The 23,528-nt window shown below is 46.3% G+C and overlaps 1 protein-coding gene across 2 annotated transcripts; it reads right to left on the reverse strand.

Moving 5' to 3' along the window:
• Positions 1 to 213: 213 nt before the first annotated feature.
• On the reverse strand, positions 214 to 20,748 carry GPR35 (G protein-coupled receptor 35). Of its 2 annotated transcripts, none has more exons than XM_083178289.1 (2): positions 14,789 to 20,748; positions 214 to 1,835 (listed from the first exon to the last, which is right to left on the reverse strand). In XM_083178289.1, the coding sequence occupies exon 2, from the start codon at positions 1,621 to 1,623 to the stop codon at positions 736 to 738; it is 888 nt and encodes a 295-aa protein (XP_083034415.1). In that variant the 5' UTR covers positions 1,624 to 1,835; positions 14,789 to 20,748; the 3' UTR covers positions 214 to 735. The 2 variants fall into 2 exon arrangements, with proteins under 2 accessions (XP_083034415.1, XP_083034416.1); XM_083178290.1 differs by lacking the exon at positions 14,789 to 20,748 and adding an exon at positions 3,833 to 6,656.
• Positions 20,749 to 23,528: the final 2,780 nt, after the last annotated feature.

Genomic DNA, 23,528 nt, shown 5'->3' on the forward strand with positions numbered 1-23,528 from the left:
AATGTGACAACCGGTGATGCACAGTGCACATGCTGGGTGACCTGGAAAATGTGAAGGGATCCTTGGGGACTGAGGGGCAGACTTATTAAGCTCAGCAAAGTGATAAGTGGCTGGTATTTTATCACTGGCCAATCAGCTTCTAGCTGTCATTTTTCAAACCATCTGTAACTTGACAGTTAGGAGCTGATTGGCCAGTGATAAAGTACCGGCCACTTTATCCCTTCACTGAGTTTAATAAATCTGCCCCTGAGTTTAGGAACCACTGCTTTAGAAGGTTGGGTACACCTACCTCTTGGTCAGTTAGGAGTTATTGTGTTGGTTGAATGTTCCCCACACTAGGGGCCATATTTAATCCCAGCAGGGACTCATTTGCAACAGGTTCACCTCCCTATGGAGGCAGACCTGGATTTTCGGAAACGGCTGCTGGATTGTCGAATCCGCAGCTGTTTCCCACTATCGGTGCCGTTTTCAAAGATGCCGGGACTTTTCTGACTGTCGAAAGAATGGACCCCACATTAATTAGGTTCAATGACATTCGACCTAATAATGTCAGATATGGACGTTATTTCCACCCAGCGGAAATAGCGGCCGGGATTTAATACCCCCAGGTGTTAACTATATGGTAAACTATTTATGCATTAGACATCAGTTAATCTGGTAATTATACATCCCAATATACTGTCCGTTGACTTCTCTAATTTATATATTTATGGAAAACAAAGAGCAGCAATTACATTAGATTAAATTTTGTCTGGAGAGAGCCTCCCGAAATTCCCTGGCTGCAAAGAAATAACACAATGAGTCGAGAACACAATTAAGGTCAGCAATTGCGGTTGCTACATAAATAAAGGAATGAACTATTGTCAGGATGTAGCAAGATGCCATGAAATGCTCAGCCACAAAACGGATTGTGTATCCCACATGGATTGGCATAAAGCAAATCACGAAAACCACCAAGTTGGAGATGACTATGTGCACAGCTTTTCTGGTGGAATGCTGCTGATGTGCATCTAGTTTCTCTTTACCACGGAGAGTCATTATGATCTTTCCAGAGCAAAAGCTGATAAGCGTCAAGGGAAGGAAGAAGCCTACCGAAACAAAAATGGGGGACAGATTGAAAGGTTGTGTGGTGAACTTCTGAAAACAAATCGACATTATTGAATTGTTGCTCTGCAGAACCCTCAGTATGCTGACAGTGATGACGAAAATCCAGAGGATGCAGCATATAACAGAAGCTTTCACTAAGGAGGCCCAGCCTTTGTATCTCAGTGGGTGTCTGATGGCCAAATAGCGATCAAAGGCAATTGCTGTGATAGTGAAGATGCTCATGTACATGTTGGCAAAGTAGCAGGACTGTAGGGTTTTACACAGTCCACTGCCAAGTTCCCACTCGTCTAAGTAAGCATACAGTCTGAAAGGGATGGTGAAGATGACCAAGATATCGGATATCACAAGGTTCATCATAAACACCGTAGTTTCTGTCCACTTTTTTAATTTGAAGCAGAAAACCCAAATGGCAAGAACATTGCATGTAATACCCAAGACAATAAGAGGAATATAAATAATTAGGCTGAATAGCTTATATGGTGGTGCCAGAACTTGTGTTTGATTATAGCAATCCATTATTATAAGCTCTACTGGTTATTGCAGTAAAGTCCAAATATTCCTTGCATGGAGAATTCCAGTAGAAGCAACAACCACTTGATTATGTGGCCTCCAGTTTTTTGTGTCTTCGTTAAAACGAAACTACACAAGCTTCAACTTTGTCCTTGGTTTGCTGATCCAATCCACTGACAAACCAATTTTCACGGTAGCAGTCCTTACAGAGGGCCATTCTATAAAGAAACCAACAGAGAACATTTACTGAAAAGTGATACAAATATCAAAACACACAGAGGGAGGTTTATGAAACCTTTTAAAAATTCAAGGTGCCCATCTCGGCCCGATCTGTCGGGATCGGGTGAAATCAGCATAATTCGGACAGTAAATCATTTAGTACATTTTAAAAGTTATAGCTGGAATTTGATTGGTTGCTTTGAGGAACACCTCCACTTATCGTGTTTAGAATATATACAGTACATAATATACAATCTTCAGATATCAATTCATTGGTGGCATTTATGTGATTTTTCTTATTGCTGTCCATAACAGTTTGTTAAGCAGAACCACAACAGAAGGTGATAGTATTCTTTCAGATGATAAATACATTTAAATTAAATTGTTGGAATTAAAATGATCATGATTGATAGAAACAGGGCTGCTGAAACTGTTGGTGGAACTGGGTGTTGGAGGTTGATATGGCCACAGTGGTGTGAGGCTATATTAGCTACTTTTTAGATATGTAGGGAAGACATAACAATGGTGTGGCAGAACCAACCTTCATTTTAGGGTCTCTACTTTACATAGAAGTAGGCCTAAGAAATCACTACCCGCTTTCATTCCTATTGGAATTGTAAAAGATGATGGGTATACATCTCTGGAGCTATTCATAAAATACATTTAAATGCCAGCACTAAATGTTGTTCTCATTTTTGTGACTGTACTCCACTCCCCATATACTGTCTACGTGTTTTCATAGATTTCATAATTCTCATATTCCTCTTGCACAAGCCCTATTTGCTTGAACAAGAGATGGGTCTTATTATATCAGATGCATCTCTGTATTTAACACCTCTGCATAGCCCAGAGCTCTGTCCACTACAGCATCAGTATTCTGGCTGCCGAAATTCCTGCAGTCCAACAGCTGTGATGTAACCTACATCTCTACTAATAGATACAAAATGGATTTATTTGATATGTGTTCACATAAATGAGGCTTAAATGAGAAGATTCCAAGACAAAAATAAATGTTAAAATCTATGAAGGTTGTTTTTCGGTCAGGATACAGTCGTCCAATATATGGACAATGGCATCCCAACTACCACAGGGAGACCGGTGATGAAATCCCGATAACAATTAGGATGCCAGAATCAGGTTAGGGTCAGGTCAGGTTAGGGTCAGGCTGGGGATAGGTTTAAGCTGTGGGTCAAGCAGTTAGGTTTAGGTTTCAGTGTTAGGCTGCGGGGGGGGGGGGGGGGGGATGCTGGCATCAGTATTCAGATTGCTAGGATCCTGACTGACATCTGCATCATTTGCAGTCGCATCCAATACCCCTTCAGCCGCCCGGAACCCTCCCGGTGGCAAGGTCGCTTGTGATAAGGATCCACATAATTTGGCTTTCATCCACTCAACTCCACTGAAACTGCTCTCACTAAAGTGGCCTCCTCGCTGCTGAATCTAAAAACCACAACTCTCTGCTTATTCTCTTTGATCTCTCTGCTGCTTTTGGCACTGTTGACCAGGGCCAGTGGTAGGGTGTTCAGCGCCCTCCTGCAAACCATAAATTTTGCGCCCATTCACATTGCCATTGCAACAAGCTGCAGCCCGATTGTGGGAGCGTATGCAACATTCGATCCTATGGAGGATCTCGGGTGCATGTACATGTATGCATACACCATCTCAGTGCTGTGTCCGCAAAATGATGCAGGCACTAAAGGTGCCCATACACACTGCGAGAATCGCATACATTATGGGCTAGATCGCATCGCACAGCATGCATGCAATGTGTGTGCGATGCGATCCGAAAGCAGTACAAATAGTATCTGCAGCACATACTTTTTGTACGATGCGATGCCCGCGGGAGCGCACATCGCATTGCACGCTGCTATTGCAGCGTGTTTGGCCACCTTTAGGCACATAAACCAGCCCATTATTTAAAAAGTGTCTAAATTAATATGAAAAAATCTACAATTATAAAAAAAATTGTTATAAACATGTATAATAAAAGACTCACTGTTCTTTTGCTGTTTAACTCTTGTGCAGTTCCTCCTCTTCTATCTGCGTAGGCAGGACTCTGAGGACACCATTACTCCCCTCTCGTGACTGAGGGGGAAAGGAGGGGGGAGAATGAGGAGATGGAAGAAGAGGGGAGGGGATAGAGGGGGCAGAGTGTTGAGGACTGGCAGTGGCACTGGCACAGCACACTGAGAAGAGGGAAGGAAGGGGAGGCGGTGGTGCTGCCTGTTCGTCATTTGATTGACATCTGACAGGTGCAGGGAGCAATGGGTAGGTGGCGGATCCGGACATGACATGTCATCCAGGCATTCACAGACATCGCTACATGCCTCAGCGCAAGTGTCCGTGAGGAAGAGAGGCCAGGTCGCAGGAGGAGGACAGTGTGTGCGCGGTGCAGGGAGCTGCTCAGCTTCATACTGCCGCCCGCTGACAGACAGGCACTGCGGACGGCATGCAGGCTGTGTGCACTCGCAGTGCAGGGAGCAAATATTTATACTGCAGCCCTCCCGCGGGCGGCGTGCAGGAGGCAGTGACAGTGAGGGCTGAGGCAGCTTTAGCAGAGCAGAGAGGGAGACAGCGCCTTCTCAGCATGGCGCCTCCCTGCTTTGCAGGAGCTGCTGAGTGGGTAGCGCCGGCCCTGCTGTTGACCACCCTCCCTACCTGCAAATCCTTCATCTGCATGATACTTCCCTCTCAATGCTGTCCTCCTACTTCTCTTACCATTATTTCCCCATCTCCTCCCATGACTGTCACACTTCCTCTGCCAAGGTACTGTTTTAGACATCTTCTACTCTCCCTCTTTAGGTGAGCTCACCAGCTGTTTTGGCGTTCAATATTATCTCTTTGCTGAGAACACTAGCTGTACCTTCTCTCCTAACTCGTATCTCCAGAGGTCTCTCTGCTCAACTTAACATGTCAAAAGGTGCCCACATACTAGAAAGATGTGTAAAAGATAAGGGGTGAGTTGTAATCGAGTGGGATTTTTTAGAACAAGCCAGAAATCACATGATTTTTTAGTAACAGCAATGTGAACATTTTTTGTAAATGGAACAGCTGTTGGAGCCCGGTGCTGGTCTTTGAAATAAGGGGGGGGGGGGGTCCCAGCATTTTCCCCATGTATTTCTGAAACCAGGACCGGCTCGAGTTATACTCATGGGGGGGAGGGGGAATATGGGCTTGTGGGGCATGCAGTTTAAGAAAGAAAAAAAAATATTTAAAATACATTTTTGGACAGAACCATGCACAGTTCTCATTGATCTGTATGTGGTTGCGGCAAATTCGTCTGCCAGAATCAGGTCTATTTTTCTAGTGATTTTTGGTAATGTTTAGGGTGTGATTTAAAAATTCACACCCTATTACATTTGGAACCAGGTAAGTCCCGCCCCCTGAAAGCCCCTGCACCAGGGGCTGGATGGCAACTCTCAGTCTGGGGGGCAAATGGTACGAAGTGGCCCATGGCTTTTCTACCACCCCATCCCACATATTTCCCTAATGCTGGGTACACACCAGGACGACTAGGGCCCGATTTTGTCAATTTAGATCCAATTCCGACCGATTGTATGCAGATTTTATGTACTTTTGTGCATTTTTGTCATTTATTTGATCCGATTCCGATCCGATGCGCGTACACACCACTCGTTTGGTCGCATCTTTGGTCCTACGTGCTGCAGGTAGGATCCGTCAATCCCAGGCCGACCGACCGTCAATCGCATGCAGATCGTGAGTGTTTTTTGCCGCCTCCGTTGGCCGTCCGTCGGTGTGTCCGTCGTTTGATCCAGCCTATTTGAGTGGCATTTCCTAAACACTCCCCCCGGCGCCATGTTTTTCCACATAGCAAACAGTGCTGGCGCAGCAGTTGGACTCTCCTTCTTGTCTCATCTCCCAGAACAACAACCTGGTATGTTTGCACTCCCAATGCTCTCCTATGCATGCCCACTGTTGCCACCAATGTATATAGTGTGTATAGAGCACTGGTTTGGCAACCGTGCACCCGACCATGTCACTGTTTGCTCGGGTGGGCCCCATGTGTGTGTGTATATATATAACCATTGTCCACCATTGCAGTATTCCATGCACTCCTCTCTGCTAGGCCCCATTCACCTGTGTGTGTGTGTGTGTGTGTGTGTTTGTGTATATATAGATATATACATATAACCATTGTCCACCATTGCAGTATTCCATGCACTCCTCTCTGCTAGGCCCCATTCACCTGTGTGTGTGTGTGTGTGTGTGTGTGTGTTTGTGTATATATAGATTTATACATATAACCATTGTCCACCATTGCAGTATTCCATGCACTCCTCTCTGCTAGGCCCCATTCACCTGTGTGTGTGTGTTTGTGTATATATAGATCAGGGGTGGCCAACCGGTAAGAGGTAAAGAGCCGAAAAATATCGGTAGTCAAGCTAAAGAGCCAACATCACCAAAGGCGAATGCGCCAAAAAAAGGGGCGTAGTCTATTTTGACCCCTTGGATGGGTGTGATACAAATATGCCTCCAATAGTGCAGTGCCATATATACATATGCCCCCAATAGTGCCAGATACACATATGCCCCCCACGGTGCCAGGTATGCACCACACGGTGCCAGGTATGCCCCCACAGTGCCAAAAAGCTGGTATGCTCCCACAGTGCCACAAACTGCTATGCCCCCACAGTGCAAATTTCCCAGCAGCAGCACTCACCATTGCTGCCAGGCGGGATGAGGACAGTCTGGCGTCCCCCTGCAGTCCTCCTGTCATGTCACCGATGGGAGGAGAGCACAGCACACCGCGCGTCTCCTTCCCCCTCACTTCCCTGTGACTGGGCCGCCCACCAATCAAAGCTCTCTGGCCGGCTCCTGATTGGCTGCTGGCCCACGAGCTCTGATTGGCGGACGGCCCAGTCACAAGGATGCACAGTAAGGGGTAAGAGATGCGCGATGCGCGCTCTCCTCCCCTCAGAAGGAAAAGGGATTCAGGGAACCGGCAGCAGGAGGGACTGGGACAGACGGTGGGCGGCGGGCAGCAGTGGGAGCAGGAGCCGCACTTTACAAGGGGGAGAGCCGCATGAGGCTCAAGAGCCACAGGTTGGCCACCACTGATATAGATATATACATATAACCATTGTCCACCATTGCAGTATTCCATGCACTCCTCTCTGCTAGGCCCCATTCACCTGTGTGTGTGAATAGCAATCTGCACAATAAAATGTATAGTGGTTTTCATAAAAGTTTATTAACATTTTAAATACTTAAAACATAAGAACTAGGTAAACTGGTAACTATAACTATAAAAATTTAAATATGAAACAAAACATGGATATAACTATATAACAACTAAAATGGTTTTATCTTTTTACAGTCCCAATGTCCAACGCAAAAGAACAAGAATTTTTAGAAGGGTTTATCAAGAAGTATCGTTCCCATGAATGCCTGTGGCGAACAAAGTCCAAAGAGTATTCTAACAAAATGAAAAGAAACCAAGCCTTGGAGGACTTGTCTCGCTACAGTATCCCATTTCATCCAGAGGCCAATGTAGAATGGGTGCGGAAACGCATCCAGAATTTGCGCACGGTTTTCTTAAAGGAACACAAGAAGGTGGAGGCTGCAAATAAGTCTGGTGCTGGAGTCGACGAGATGTATCAAACATCGCTCTGGTACTACGTCAGGTTGACGTTCACCCTCAGCCAGGAGTCGATGAGGACAGGAGTAGTCCTGATGGTCGAACATGATAACCAAGAAGTCACGGCGCAGGAGGAGAATAATTCGCAGTCTGCATCGGTGAGTCTATTTTTTGGGCTATCTAATTGATTCCTCCTGCCAATCCACAGCCCCCTCCCCATTAACGTAGGCCATATACTCTTCCCTCACCTGTTTGGCTCGTGCACTCCCTGTGAAGTGTTGTGTTGGGGTTTGCAAGGAGGATAAATGCACTACCTCCTCTGGCAGATCTTGGTCTTCTTGGAGTGCTGTGCCTGTAGCCCTTTGCTGTGTGGCTTTTCTGCGGAGCAAATTGTGCAGGACACAGTACGCCGTGACAACCCAGTCAATTTTGTCCACCCTCAGGTTAATGGCAGTGTGGAAAATGCAAAACCGGCTAGCCAGGATGCCAAAAGCATTTTCCACAACACGCCGTGCCCTGGATAGCCTGTAGTTAAAGATCCTTTTGTCATGGTTCAGGCCCCTTTGCGCATATGGCTTCATGACATGCTCGTGCAGGCCAAAAGCCTCGTCTGCCACAAACACAAAGTTAAGCCCCTGTTTAGTTTCCTGGACAGACGGCAAGTGAAGGGTGTTCGCTATGAGCCTTTCGTAGAACTTTGTGTCCTTGAAAGTGCCACCATCCGATGCACGGCCATTCCTTCCTACATCCAGGAAGATAAACTCATAGTTCGCATTAACCACAGCCATTAGTACAATGCTAAAATAGCCCTTGTAATTAAAGTAGTAGGAACCACTATTGATAGGCTGGGCTATGCGGACATGTTTGCCATCAATGGCTCCACCGCAATTTGGAAAGTTCCATCGCTGTTCAAACTCCTCTGCGATGACTTTCCATTCATTCACGCTGGTAGGGAACTGAAATTAGAAGTAAATAGAATTGATTAGTAAACATGTTCAATTTTTTTACAGCTTGGTGACTACCCACCTGCAACCCCAGACCTGTCTGTCCTATCAGATAATGCATGCACATCGAGCGAAGCTCCTACTCCGGCACGCACTCCGCCACCCACCCTGGAACCCACTCCACCACTCCCCCGTGCCAAAAAAATGCGTGGCAAAGGAAAAAAAGGAGAAGCAGCAGCACATGAAGAATTTATGATGCGGGCACAGCGAGTCCTGCAAAGAAACCCGGACAAACATGACAACTACTTCACTTATGTGGCAGAGTGTGTTCGCAACATGGCTCCGGACCAGCAACTTACTTTTGAAAAGTTATGCATGGAGTTGGTGTAAAATGGCAGTTTAGGGTATCTCAACAGTGGCACTAAAATAGTTGGCATGGGTAGTGCACCAGACACACCACTGTCATTAGAATCACCAGTGCCTACTCCGCCTGCCATCGTACCAGGCCAGTCGAGCACAATTCCAACACATACCCAGTCAACACCTACACAGCCTTCTCAACCCTCCCAGTACCGTCAATTCTACAGTTCTTTACTGATAGAAGATCCGGAGTCTCCTGTTTTTGAGGATCTGTCTTAAAAAATAGGCTATTTTATCATTTACCATCGACATGGTCTCAGCTGCAGGTATGTGATGGCCACTGCTCACATGGCTTATGGCGCACATCAATGGGGCCGGGACCATTGCATCTGCGCCATGCGCCATGTGGGCCGCAGCCTTTACATATCTGCAGCAGACATCCTCTGCCACACAGTACCTTATCCCTACTGTTGTAAGGGCCTGTTTCATAAGTTACCAGAGTGTCTTTTTTTTTTTTCTACGTATATGCTGCTACCTGTACCTGCATTACCAGAGGGAGAACAGTATTCTCCTCAATCTGGAGAGCAAACTCCATTTATTGCCCTTTTTTCTTTGCCAATAGTATGGGGTACTGTGCGGCAGACATGGTCTCAGCTGCAGGTATGTGATGGCCACTGCTCACATGGCTTATGGCGCACATCAATGGGGCCGGGACCATTGCATCTGCGCCATGCGCCATGTGGGCCGCAACCTTTACATATATGCGGCAGACATCCTCTGCCACACAGTAGCCCGTACTTATTGGGAAAGTTTAAACTGGGTCATACATACTTAAATGTTTATATATAGTGTGTGTTTTTGTACAATATATTTTATATGGTATTATAATATATTTGTGTTGACACAATAAATCTATTTACTATTTTACATGTTTTACATATGAAAGGCCTAAAAAACCTGTTTCTGTCCTAGGCCTAAATTATAAATAAAAAAATTTTGTTTGCACAATAAAGTGTACGGTGTATTTTTCATCCTTACCTTGCAATACTGGTACTGCAGCACCTTCACAATGGCTTTGCAGGTCTCCGGGATGATGAGGCCCAAAGCTTGCGGGGAGATGAGGGATCCAAACTTCAGGTCAGCAAGAGACCGTCCTGTCGCCAGAAACCTCAGGGTCACCACCAGCCGTTCCTCAGCAGGGATAGCCACGCGATACTTGGTATCCTGCTTCTCGATGTGGGGAGTCACCAGACGCAGCAATTCCTGGAATGTGGCATCATCCATCCTCAAAAAGTTCCGGAAATCGTCTGGGTTATTTTCCCTGATGTCCCTGAGCAGTGGCATGTGCGAACGAGTCTGACGCTGCAGTAGCCACTGCTTTGTCCAACATGATCTTTCTCTCCTGCGCTGGGCCCTCTGACGCCTGAGCTTCAGCACTGCATAATAGAGCAGGTAATGTTGCTGGTGACTACCCATCACTGCATTCTCCATAGTGCAGGGTTAAAAGACACTCTGTAATGGCAGGCAAAACAAAGTAATGTGTAAATAGCTATGTCCAGCGTTCAGCAGGTATAAACCAAGCCTCACTAGTAACAAAGCAGAAATACACTGGTTTAAAATGACTGCTGCTATTCCTATCCCCCTCTGCTAGTCCAGCCCCTTCATTCAAATTTCAAAGGCCAATCTGACGACGGTCGCATGTGTTCTTGCAAAAAAACAAAAACCAGCGATCCGATCGTCTTAACGACCATCACGGGCGCATCGGGATCGGATCAAGATCGTTCCGCAAAAAAAAACACAATTTTTGCTAATCGTTTGCTGGGGACTGCCTGGGAGCTCCCGGGAAGTCCAAGGGAAATCGTTCCATGGTCGTCTATCGGTCAAGGACGACGGTGGTCGTCCTGGTGTGTACCCTACATTACTGTCCTCTGCATAGCTGTCTCATAAGGGTGAATTCAATTTGTGCCAATATACAGTAGCGGATATTTGCTATCTCTGCGCGATGCAAAAATTTACACATAATGCCACAAACAGTAATGCCCATGACACATAATGCCACACACTGTAATGCCCATTACACATAATGACACACACTGTAATGCCCATTACACATAATGCCACACACATAATGCCCATTACACATAATGCCACACCGTAATGCCCAGTAAACATAAAGCCACACACCATAATGCACATTACAGATAATGCCACACACGTAATGCCCATTAAACATAATGCCACACCCAGCAATGCACATTATACATAATGCGACACACCATTATGCCTATTACACATAATGCTGCACACCATAATGCCCATTACACATTACACGTAATGCCACATACCATTATGCCTATTACACATTATACAACCCACCGTAATGTCTATAACATATTATGCCACATACATGCAGCTTACCTACATGCCCGTTGTCAGAGGTATATTGCTCAATGCCATGGGATACATGCTTCTTGCCAGCATTTAATTTAATTCTCCTTGCCATGAGGGTTTACATGCTTGTTGCCCAGGGGGATTTACCCTGGGCCCCAGCCCAGCCCGCCACTGCCCTGCACCTACATGCCCGCTGAGGTCTTGACACAGCAGTGGATAGCAGCAGCAGCCTCGCTCATACTGATAGCTGGAAGGCAGGGAGAGATCCTTCCTGGCTGTCAGCTGTCCCTGCAGCAGTGCTCCCTGCAGACCCTGCTGGCTCCCCCAAGCCAATGCGGGGTCTCCAGCATCATTGTTACGCCACTGTCTGTACCACCCTAACCCTCTTTGTGACATACTGTACACCCCCTACCACTGTGGGTGTGTGTGACACTCTTAAACACCCCCCATGTATGACACAGTATACACCCCCTTTCTGTATGTTTGAGACTGTTCCTCCAGTCCACCCATGTGTGTGTCACCTTGTACCCCCTCTTTCTCTAGAAGGGAACACCCTTTAAAAATGTTGCTATGGGCCCATAAAGTTCTAGTTACGCCCCTGATTCACAGGCTCTGCAATAAGTCTACAAACCAGTGGCGTAGCTTTGTTTGGGGCGCCCCCCCGCCGTTAATGGGGGGGCGCCCCCCCTCCCCCTGCCTGGCTGCCCGTGCCCCCTCCCCTTATTTCCGTATGCTTACCTGTCCGTGCGTCCCGGCTCCCCTCCTGGCTTCAATTAATTCTATGCAGACGGACCACGATAAAATGGCCGCCCCCATACCGCAGACAGTTCCAGAGAACAGTCTGCTTTATGGGGCGGCCATTTTATCGTGGTCCGAGACCATAGCATTGATTGAAGCCAGGAGGGGAGCCGGGACGCGCGGACAGGTAAGCCTGCTGGGGATGGGGGGCGGGGGGGATTACTATAGCACCACAGCCCCCCGGCGCCCCCATATGAACAGCGCCCCCCCCACGACCGCGGGGGCTGCGGTGCTATAGCTACGCCACTGCTACAAACCAAGTATGAACCACAAGTATAGCTAAAGATGCTGTATAGGGAGTGTGTAAGTCTCCCAAAATATGAATAGACAAAAAAAAGGGAATATACAGCACTATGGTTTGACTGAATGATAGACACTACCACATGAACAAATGAATATCCATTTATTAAAACATACAGGAATGAAATGAACAACAGTGTATCGCAGAATTCTCATGAATTTAAAATGAGCAATGGGTTGCTGATTCTTACTCAATGGAGTCAATATGCTAGCAAAGATACAATGTAACTTGGATTGATCACTTAGACATCTGTGATCACCAATTGCTCATTTTAAATTCATGAGAATTCTCTGATACACTGTTGTTCATTTAATTCATGTATGTTTCAATAAATGTATATTCATTTTTTCAATTATGTTGTGAGGCATGCTTTAGTGCATTCAGGTGGTAATAAAATTATGTAAAAATATTATTTTAATAAATTGGTCCAAAAGAATTAATAACAGCACTGACATATATATATTTATTTTTTATATATATATATTTTTTTTAAACACCACATAATTTGAGGAACTACTGTACTTCTCCATTAAAGTGATCATTATTTTGGAGAAGTAATTATACATACAAAAGGTTCTTTTATGTTCACATTTAGTGATTTAGTCACTGACCAGGTTGAGTTTACAATCTACATTGGATAATTAAAACAAAAAAGTGGGGGAATTATAAATGCAGAGAATAAATTCATCTGAACTCTAATTAAAACATCTCATCTGGTTGGCTGAAAATCATTTTGCCATCTATAAAGTAACTCCAAAATGTGACATAAGATGGAGAATGGAGTGTTACAAGATATCAGCGATGATGCTAAAAGAACCTATTTCCAGAAAAAATGCTAATTTGTAGATTCCTGCGATCAGATAGCTGCAGCCCTGCCATAGTGAAACTCGCTCACCTTCAAATTAGTTTTACCGTATCCGCAGACTGTGCGTAACCCAGGTGCCGTAGAAACAGGCTTATCTACTTGCAAAAGGCTAGCGATAAAAAAAGATGCTGGATTTTATTGGCTTTGCGCATGCGTACTGCGTGGCGTACGCATGCGCAGTCAATTGATAATCGGTCGGTCTGCAAATTTGTAGCCCAGCGATCATGTCTGAATTAACCCCCTAAGTACTGTTCAGTGTATTCCACAAAGTGGCGTAGGCTGCAAGTGACGTTACATATTGTAACATATTAAAATAAATTGAATCATAGAAATACATTCTTGGGTAACAACATACTTGCCTACTTTTGAAAACTAGTTTCAGGGAGATTATAGTTGGTAGTAGAATTTTCCACAGCACTCTATTGAGGGGGGGTGTCATGCTCCTCCCAAAGGGCATGTCTAGTTCCATATATGGAGAGATTGTGAAAAGAGATTGTGAACGTGGCACCTAGAAGCGTGGCTGTGTACTGCTACATCTTAGAGGAATTTTTAAAAATGACTTATATCCAAATGTAGATGATCCCCAGCAGTTAGTAAGAGTTACTATACTTGGTAAAGTGCTGGGAAATGGTGCTGATGAGTCAATGTATCTATCTATATATTTTTTCCCAAAAAAATGTGACAGTGTTATGTGGGCTAGGTGAAATGAGGGAGATTGGTAGACTAATGAGGGAGAGAGGGAGATTGCTGCTATTTCGGGGAGTCTCCTGCAGAATGCAGGAGGGTAGGCAACTATGTGTAACAATCAACAGAAAAATATTTACTTTAACTCTAAAAAACTGGTGTTTTAATGTTAAAAATTATATTAACCTACAATGTGAAAGAGTTTCGCTGAGCATATCGGCTAGTTTATAGACCAGGAGAAAATTGTGGTCGGTCTCTTGTTGTAGACTGCAATCTTTAATGTTTTGATAAAAATATGACAAACCCCTCTATATTATTGCTACATACAAACAGGTTTGCAGTATATTATTGATAGTACCGATAGCAAAAGTCTTTCTGTTTTGTATGCAGAATCCTCGGGATCGTGTACCTCCACGAGGGAGAATAGCCCCTGTCAGTCAGGATCCTGACTGTGGTTGTTTTAACTTCGAGATTCCAACATTGGTGTAGTGACCGCTGAAATCCCGACTGTTGGGAGGCCATCCGACACCCTTTTGTTTCTGTGCATGGTAAATACTGGCTCCTTTATTTTTACACTTCAATTTAGATTTCAGATTGAACATAATACCTCACCCAAATCTAACTCTCTCTGCACATGTTACATCTGCCCCACCTGCAGTGGTTTTGTCCATCTGCAAAAATTGCAACATTGCTAACAGGTCTGAATCAGACCCATTCTTCAAATACTTCACTGATCCCAATTTAAATTTTCAAGTGCTGTTTATCTGCTATTAATGCACTCAAAGCAGTTGTGTAATAACGTTATCCATAAACCAATGTTCAGACACAACAACGCTTTAAATAATTTAACTCAGTTTCCTCTTTTACTATTAATTAAAACGTATTTATAATGTAATTATATTGTTTGCATGTTTATTTCTTCAATTAACACTCTAGTAATATACAAGGTATTAATCACTGGAAGTACATAATTGTGGAAATACATCTATAACACCAGTAAGTATACTCACTGTACTTCTAACTGCAGTTCTTCTCCATCTCTTGTGCACATCGTTGTGTTGGAATACTTATGTGGAACTTCTCTTTCTTCATTTCCACTTAAATGAATTGTGACATTATTGGAGAGAAACCAACAGTATATGTTGCAAAGCAGGAAGCCAGACAGATGGGAAGTCTGGTCTTTTTTCTTTTTTATATTTTTATTCCTATAAGTCACCCATATATTTTATTTATTCAGAATTCGTCGCAATTGAAGGATCAGCTAACTAATTCTTCTTAAACAAACAGGGTGCTTATCTCATCACAAGCTTAGGTAAGCTTTTGATTCTATTAAGTCACCCATATGTTTTATTTATTCAGAATTCGTCGCAATTGAACACATGCTCTCCGCCAAAATGAAGGCCGCCACAGCAGGCCAAAGTCCGCCACTTAGCTAATCACCCCTCATACCCAGCACTTCCAACAAGGCTGTGACAAACAGCTTCATCCCTTCCTTGTTTAAATGCACTCCGTCGACTCTATAGAGCTCCACCTCCTCATATGTAATCCCTGGGTGCTTATTCACAAAACATCCAATGCTCAACACAAACTTGGACACTGCTGCATTAAGTTTTCTTCTCACCTTATCCAATGCACCTCCTCCTTGTGTCCCTCTCCATACTCTACTCGGAATCATCTCCGACCAAAATAATCTCACTTCGAACCATCTTTCTTTTATGCCCTGAAGATCTTTTTTAATTGCCAAAATCAATTCAACGCCTTTGCACTACCCTCATTACCGCCGTTGTGAATGATAAGCACATCTGAAGCACCCCACTTCACCTCTGAGGCCAATAAGATTCCCCACAACCTGTACCAACAAAGACCCCTAACTCCAATCCACTTCACCTTACGAGCCCCTTTGGACCTAATCTCATACTTTCCGGCCCAATAGACATATGAATGTCCGACAATCCACACCCTACCCACCACATCAGCCGAACCTATAACAAAATTATATAAGACAAACATTAGAAAACGTATAAATACTTATTATACCTAACAGCAACTAGCCAGGGTAAGGTGAACTTAGTTGTTTAGGCTACCCAGATGGATGTGAACAACACAAAACCTCAGATTTTAAGAGGAAAAAGTGAAACACCATCCAATCCCCCTTGATAAAAGGCAGGCGTTTTATGGCCCTGGGTTACCTAAAAAACAAACTCGCCAGGAGCGCACTCACTATAACCTATCCCCCCTTAAGTATGCCTTAAAAGCTGAAGAATCCAATTTCCCCAAACGCTTTATTGCATCCTCTGAACTGCCCGCTACCGCTGCGCAAGTTGCCGCCCCAATCCTGAAAGAATGAGTACCGTATTCCTCTTCTGGCAGACCTAAAGCCACTAAACATTTATTGAAAACGCTAGAAAATTTAAATTTAGTCAACGGCGTTTTATCCTTATGAATTAACCACTGAACCCCCCCCACTTGGCTTACCAAAGCAAACTTATTTGCTAATCTACTGGACAGATCTTGTTCCTCTCCTCTGCCTTTATAGAAATCCAGCGCCCCCTACCCAATTGGTCCGTTTTGGACCTCTGAATCTTTATCAAAATTAGGTCTTCCTTAATTAAAAAATGATCTTTTAAAACCCCCGAGACCACACAAGATTTATTTTTCGCCACTAACTCCCCAACCCTAAACGCCCCATAAAACGCTAATACAAATGCTAAACCAAATAGCGCCGATTCATAAGCATCTACCGCTACACCTGAAACCGCTGTAACTAAATCCTGAAGCAAGCCCTGATCAATAGGCCTTCTCAAGTCTCCTTCTACCCTCTGCTCTCTAGCCCACCCCTTTAGATAACAGGAATGACTTAGTTGGATCCCTAAGACCCTTCAATTTTGAAAAATAAGCAATTCCCGCCAATACCCCTGACATTGCAGCCTTAGACCTACCCTCCTAATGGCATGCCCAAATGAAGTCTAACATGACTTCCTCTTTACACTTACCCTCATCCCACCTTGCAGTAAAAACCGACTCATTCCAAGCCGCTGAGTAAGTTCTCAGCGTACCTGGGGCCAACGCCTTCAGAGCTTCAATGCTGGCTCGATGATCTGCCATAAGTGAAAAGGACATGACAAACCATCAAGATCCGTATCCCATTGAAACCTGGATAATGCGTCCACTATCTCATTTTTCACTCCCGGAACATGTCTTGCCGAGAACGACCACCTCTTTAACTCCTCAATCCTAATTGGTGACTCCGCCTTGCCTAATGCCGGTCCCAGCCTCTCCCCTCCCAGCTGCTTGCCCCCATGATCTCGCACACTCTTTTGCTAGGTGGTTACCGCTGCATAGCAAGCACACGTGCCTATACCTACACCCTGCTCCTTTTGTGCACTGCGCGTTGTTAAACGCGTAACATTTTCCCCTCCCGGGCACGCTGTACCCGGGTTTGTTAAGAAAGGGCTGCCTGCGCCCCCCACCTGCTTCATTTAACCCCCTCGTCTGCTGGGTAACTTCCAACCATACTTCAACATCTTTATACCCAAAACTAAAAACTTTCTGCCCATCCTGCTTTTTCCTAAAAAGCTCATCGTACTGCCTCCATGCGTTTACTCTACCTGTCAAATACATGTTATGCACCAAATGAAAATATTTGAACATATTCATATGCTCTGATGGCCTAGTTTCCGTGTAGCATGCAGCAAATAGAAAACGCCTTTTCTTTATTTTGTCCCTAATTTTAGACCTCACACCCCTCAAGATGGCCGTATTAGAACAATGCACTGCATAACCTGATGCATCTGGACCTACCCTGGCTGCACTGCTAGCTACGCTCCTAGAACCTCCTGTTCCCTTCTTCTTCCATCTAATCTTCTGCGCAAAATACTTCATAAGCTTGCGTGGCCTACCATCCGAGCTGGATGAATCAGTGGAACTGTCTGAATGCGACCCTTCTACCTGATGCTGCGCTGTTAGCGTTATCTCACCTGCTCCTGATGTCGACGGCCCCACCTGCTCCTCATCTCCAACCGCCTGTCCCTCGCTGCGCAGTGCGCCCACCACGACTTGACTCGAGGATTCCAGAACTTCCGAAACGCTTCCAGGCCCTGCACCTTCCGAAACCACCTGCAAAGGTAAATTAACCTCCTCGACGGCGCCCGCACCACTCTCAGGTCCCCCGTCCTGCGTAACCTGCTGAACTGCTGCTGGAACACTGGGAGGTCTGGCTGCAGGAATAGGAGGAGGGGGGGAGGGGGGAATTGTAAAATGCTTTGCTGACCTAAGCTGGAAACTCCTTGCTGGCCGCTGAACCCATAAAAAAACCCTGTTGCTTTCCCGCAGCCAGGGTTAAATGCCCAAACTTGCTGACCCTGGCTACCAGGGACGCTGCTTGGCCAAGCTTGAACCTGAGCTTCATAAATTGGCTGCTGTGGATTCCCCCACTGCGGCCATCCTGGCCACTGCCCCTGTATGCTCTGCTGATGAAATGCCATATTAAAATACGGTGACCAACTCCTAAACTGAGCTGTCTGAATGGCAGCCGTATTATCCACCGCCCCACTGACTTCATGCAACCCTGCAGCCTGTGTAACTGGCCCAGGCCTCTGCACTAATACCGGTGTGGTTGGTGGCTGTGCAAAGATCTGTAAAGGTGAAGAACTAACAATCGGTGTAAATGCACCCCTCACCGAGTGAGGGGATTGCCAGTCATTAATTCTAATTGCAGATTGCCTGTTATCAGGAGACAGGTTCACTGACTGAACCTGCTGCTGCATGTCCCCAGCTCCTAAAGCTGTAGGACTGCCCCCTGGTGGCTGAAGATCTTCAGCAGACAAATGTCTGCCTGAGATAAGGGGGCGGGGCTAGCTACCACCTCCGTTCCCCCACTTTCTGACCTGGGCCCCCCCATCTGCAAATTAACTCTATTACTGGGGGACCCAATGCCCTGTGCCCCCCTAGCCAACCAAGCCTGCAGGCCGGAAGGCGAGGGGGCCGGGCGCGGCATGCCTATGACCGCGGCCGCCATTATGTTTTATGCCCCCGGCAGGGCGAGCAGCCGCCCGCCCCGTCGAATTACTGCGCCCATGCACCCTCCCTCTGACTCCCGCTGCACTAACCGCGAGAGCCGGGGCCGGGCGCGAACCCCCCACAGCCGCCGCTACGGACAGGCATGCTCCCCTGGACACTTTGGAGGACGTGGCTGCCTGCAACGGCCTAGCCGCTTCTACCAGCCGCCGGGGAGGGGGAGCGTTGTGGAGTGGGCGAGACATGCCAATACACTACAGAAACTTTTAACAACTATCGCTTGACAGGAAAAGTATTAAACTAAGGCAGCAAAGGTATGCAAGAAGAAGTAAGAAGGCAGACAAAAGGCAATAAAAAAGTATTTAATGGATAAAATAGTAACTAGGAGAAAGGAAGACAAATTAAGACAGAGTTAGAAAGAATAAGTAATAGCAAATCTAAGCAAGATAGGATAGAGGACTATGAAATAAAGAGCACACTTATCCTATCCAGACTCCAGAGGGACAGCAGTCTCCAGGGAATCCAAAAATGGCAAGAGGAAAAATTTACCTCAGCCAAAGCTTATATAAACTTCTAAACTCCTCCCCCTACTCTGTCACTACTGGCTGGCCCACCTGACTGACAACCAATAAACACCTAAGCAGTGGTCGAAGTGGAAATTTTGAAGTGGGGGTATGGAAATTTTGAAGTGGGGGTATGGAAAAGTAAAGAGTGAATATAGTGCGCACCTTCGGACACCCCCCTGTCCATCAACGTCCCCTGCCAGACTGCCCCGTTGTACAGGGGTATTACAAAAGCACAATATGTGCTGCTGAGTGATCAGAGAGCATCCTGAGGGGGAAAAAAACACTTTTTTTTTATCTTCAGATTAAAGTGGGGGTATGCCATACCCCCGTATACCACCCCACTTCGACCACTGCACCTAAGACTAAAACATCAATGAAGGATCAGCTAACTAATTCTTCCTACACAAACAGGGTGCTTATCTCATCGCAAGCTTAGGTAAGCTTTTGATTCTATTATCATAGGTTTTTGGGTTGCATATATCTTCCAACACAACACTCCAGATTTTGTATTAAATAAAATAGCTGCATTAAAACCAGAGTGTAAATAAACAATACCAAGCGCCAGGGCCGGTGACAGGGGTGTCAAGGGGGACAGTCGTCCTGGGCCCCGACGATCTCAGGGGCCCCAAAGCCAGCCGCTCAGCCCCCCAGCTCTGCTGCCTGGCCGGTCGCAGCATCCCTGCAGTCTCTGCTGCCCGCACGGCTACTCATCTCCCCAGCACTGCAGTGTTGCCCGGCCGCTAGCCTAGGCAAACAATTGTTTTATTTTTACACTGACAGTCTGCAGACAGTCCTGGGATCTGTAGCCCCGCCCCCTCATGGCTGTTTGCCCGTGATTCGCCGGTCGGTGGTGAGGGGGTGGAGCCTAAGTGACACACTTGTCATGTAATCTTGTCATATTGGCCCTGCCCCCTCACAATTTACCTGCAAATTGCGCGGCACAGACCTGGCATCAATGACAGCTGCTCTCCTCCCTGCTCCTATCACAGTGTGTGCACTACATGTGTGCGTATGTCTGTGTTCTAAGTGTGTTCTAAGTGTGTGTGTGTGCATGTATGCATGTTTGTATGTGTATATATATATATATATATGTATGTGTGTGCTTTTGTGTGTATGTATATTCTGCGTGTATATGTATGTGTAGTCCATAGGGGGGGGGTTCCAAGGGGATATCTCTGCTCTAACTAGGCCAAAGCCAGTCCCCTGTCACTGCACCCCCCCCCCCCCCCAGTGCAACCCCCTGGGCCCCTGATGCTCAGGTGCCCAGTCTTGCCACCGCCCAGGTGCCTGGGGCCCAACCGCTCAGGCCCCTCCATCCGGCCACCGGAGAAGTGACCCCTGAGTGCTGCTGTCCAGCTGATGGGTGGGGGGTACAATAAAGAGGTACTTCTCTCCCTTCCTGCTCAGCACCACTACTCTCACCCTACAGTATCTCCCTACTCTTCACCACTACTCCCACCCTCCATATCTGCTCCATACCACTACTCCCATCCTCCCTCCCTGCTCTTCACCACTACTCCCACCCTCCTTCCACTCTCCGCACCACTACTCCCATCCTGCTCTTTACCATTACTGTGCTTAATTGGGAAGGGGCCTCTCACAGATATCAGTGTATGGGGCCCCAAGATTGCTGTTGCCGGCCCTACCCAGCGCATTGTGCAGTCATGCTGGTAAAGCACAATGGAACTACACCAAGGGTGAGACTGGAAAGGGGGTAGGGGACTTATACAGCCTTGAGAGTGTTGGAGGATAGGGTGAGTGCGCTCACTGGCTGTTGTATCTATCAGACACACGTCCATCAGACTATGCTCACAGTACTAATCCTAAACTGCTTTACACTGGTATGATAATATACACTGCACTACGTCACAAACTGACCTGCCCACAATGCACTATACTACAGTCTGACCGTATGTAAACCGTACCTACCCACTTTTAGAAAAATGCAATCAGGACTCCGGGCTGTAGCCTGGCGCTTGCTACTGAAAATGGGGCATGGCCTTGTGGCACACAATCGTGAGCCACCCCCCCCCCCCCCCCCCCCCTTCCCGTTTACTGTGACTATGGGCCAGATTCTCTTAGCTTCAAAAGTGATAAAATGGAGAGTGATAGACAGCCAGCCAATCAGCTCCTACCTGCCATGTCACAGACTGTGTTTGAAAAATGTCAGACAGTAGCTGATTGGCTGGCTGTTTATCACTCTCCATTTTATCACTTTTGAAGCTTAGAGAATCTGGCCCTATGTGTGATGTATGCTGCTGACATGCCCCGAGCTTCCCTATCTGTTGTATCTACTCACAGAGTGACAGGGGTTCTCCACTCTCACCCCCACCCTCACTGCAGGACACTGCAGGACAGTTGGGAGGTATATATTCACTGAGAGTGAACTTATTAGCACACACTGCATTATAGCACAGAAAAAGCTGACTAAAGGTGCCCATACACAGAGCGATGCAGCTATGCGAGGTGATGCGCAACGCACATTGCAAAGCACAAAAAGTATGTGCCGCACATAGTTTTTGAACTAGATCAAATCACATCTGCCACTCTGTGCTACCCAACTGTGGGCTTGTCTCTATAACCCTCTGTATTTCTCTAAAATGTTACATGTGTATCTCTCTAAGGCTGACTACACATCAGAACGATGTGTACCTGGTCAATATGACAGGCGATGGAATCCTGCATTGTGCAGTGTGTACTGACTTGTATGATGCATTGGAGAAATGGCGTGTTGGAGAATGCCATGCTGCATTCGGCAGCAGGGCATAGTACACGATAACTTCTGGTTGGCCAGAAGACTGCTCTGGCTTCGCTGTGACTGGCAGTGACTTCCTATTGGAAGTCCAACCTGCCAGCCGCCCAAGGCAGTCCCATTGGGAGGTGTTCCCTCCCTCCTGGATGCCTCTATGGTAGTGATGGCTAACCTTGACACTGCAGCTGTTGTTGAACTGCACATACCAGCATGCCCTGCTACAGTTTTACTATTTGGCCATGCTAAAACTGATGCAGGGCATGCTGGGATGTGTAGTTCAGCAACAGCTGGAGTCTCAAGGCTAGCCATCACTGCTCTGTGGGCTACATCAGCTGCAACCCAAAGAATCTGAAGTATGCGCAGTGTCACCCCGGTGCCTGTCATCTGCAATGTTCAGGTGTTGGATTTATCTTTTATTGCCTGCTGCCGAAGCAGCCCATAGAAGCTGGGGGCAGGTGCCAAAGTGAAGACGATACTGCGCATGCAAAAGTGCAAATAAAGTGATCTCTTGTCTCACCCTCCAAATCACTAATATGTGCATTATGAAATGTATGCTCTGGGGGTGATTCAGTAAGGCTCGCTAAGCAGCAGCCGTTCGCTGCTTAGCGAACCCATAGACACCGCCTGCCTCCCAGTCGAATGTCTGCCCCTCACCACAAAAAATCCCCTCTGTACCATGCGAGGGGATGTATGCGAATACATCCCATTGCATGTGAACGTGAGTCTGAACTGACTTTTGTTTCCTACGGTGTCCGCCGAAGAGCGGACAGACGCTGACGTCCTGTGACATCAGCCACCCACCCCCCAGCAGACATCGGCCTGCCCACCTTCTCATGGAAACACTCAGCATTTTCATGGGGATTACCATAAAACACTGGGCGTTCCTCTGCACACCCCCTGCCCTTTTGAATGACTCGTTAAACTGTGATAGTCACCAAAGGTGTTCATACAGTGGTTCTCTACATGAGCGAATACGCCAGGGACTGATTGATCTTGAATCAGGCCCTCTGTTTGTAACAAATAAACATCCATCCATGACATCTTCATATGTAACAACTTCAACTGTGTGTCTATATCAGAAACATGGATCACACAATCAGACACAGCCTCCCCTGCAGCCCTGTCACATGTTGGTCTCCCCTTCACACAAACTTTGAGGCCTGGTAACAGAGGTGGGGTTGGAATATTACTATCCCAATATTTCATATACACCATTCTACCATAGGATCCCATCACTCATATTCACATCATTTGAAGTACATTCTATCCGGATTTACACTACTTTCTCTTTTCATGTTGCAGCTATCTCCCCCTAGGCAACACAAACTATTTCTGGAATATTTTTGTACCTGTCTCCCTTCCTATCCTCTGACATCTCCATCATCATCATGGGTGATTATTGATAGTCTGAAATCT

The sequence above is a fragment of the Crinia signifera genome, chromosome 3 (assembly GCF_055691185.1).
Source record: "Crinia signifera chromosome 3, ASM5569118v1, whole genome shotgun sequence".
NCBI lineage: Eukaryota > Metazoa > Chordata > Amphibia > Anura > Myobatrachidae > Crinia > Crinia signifera.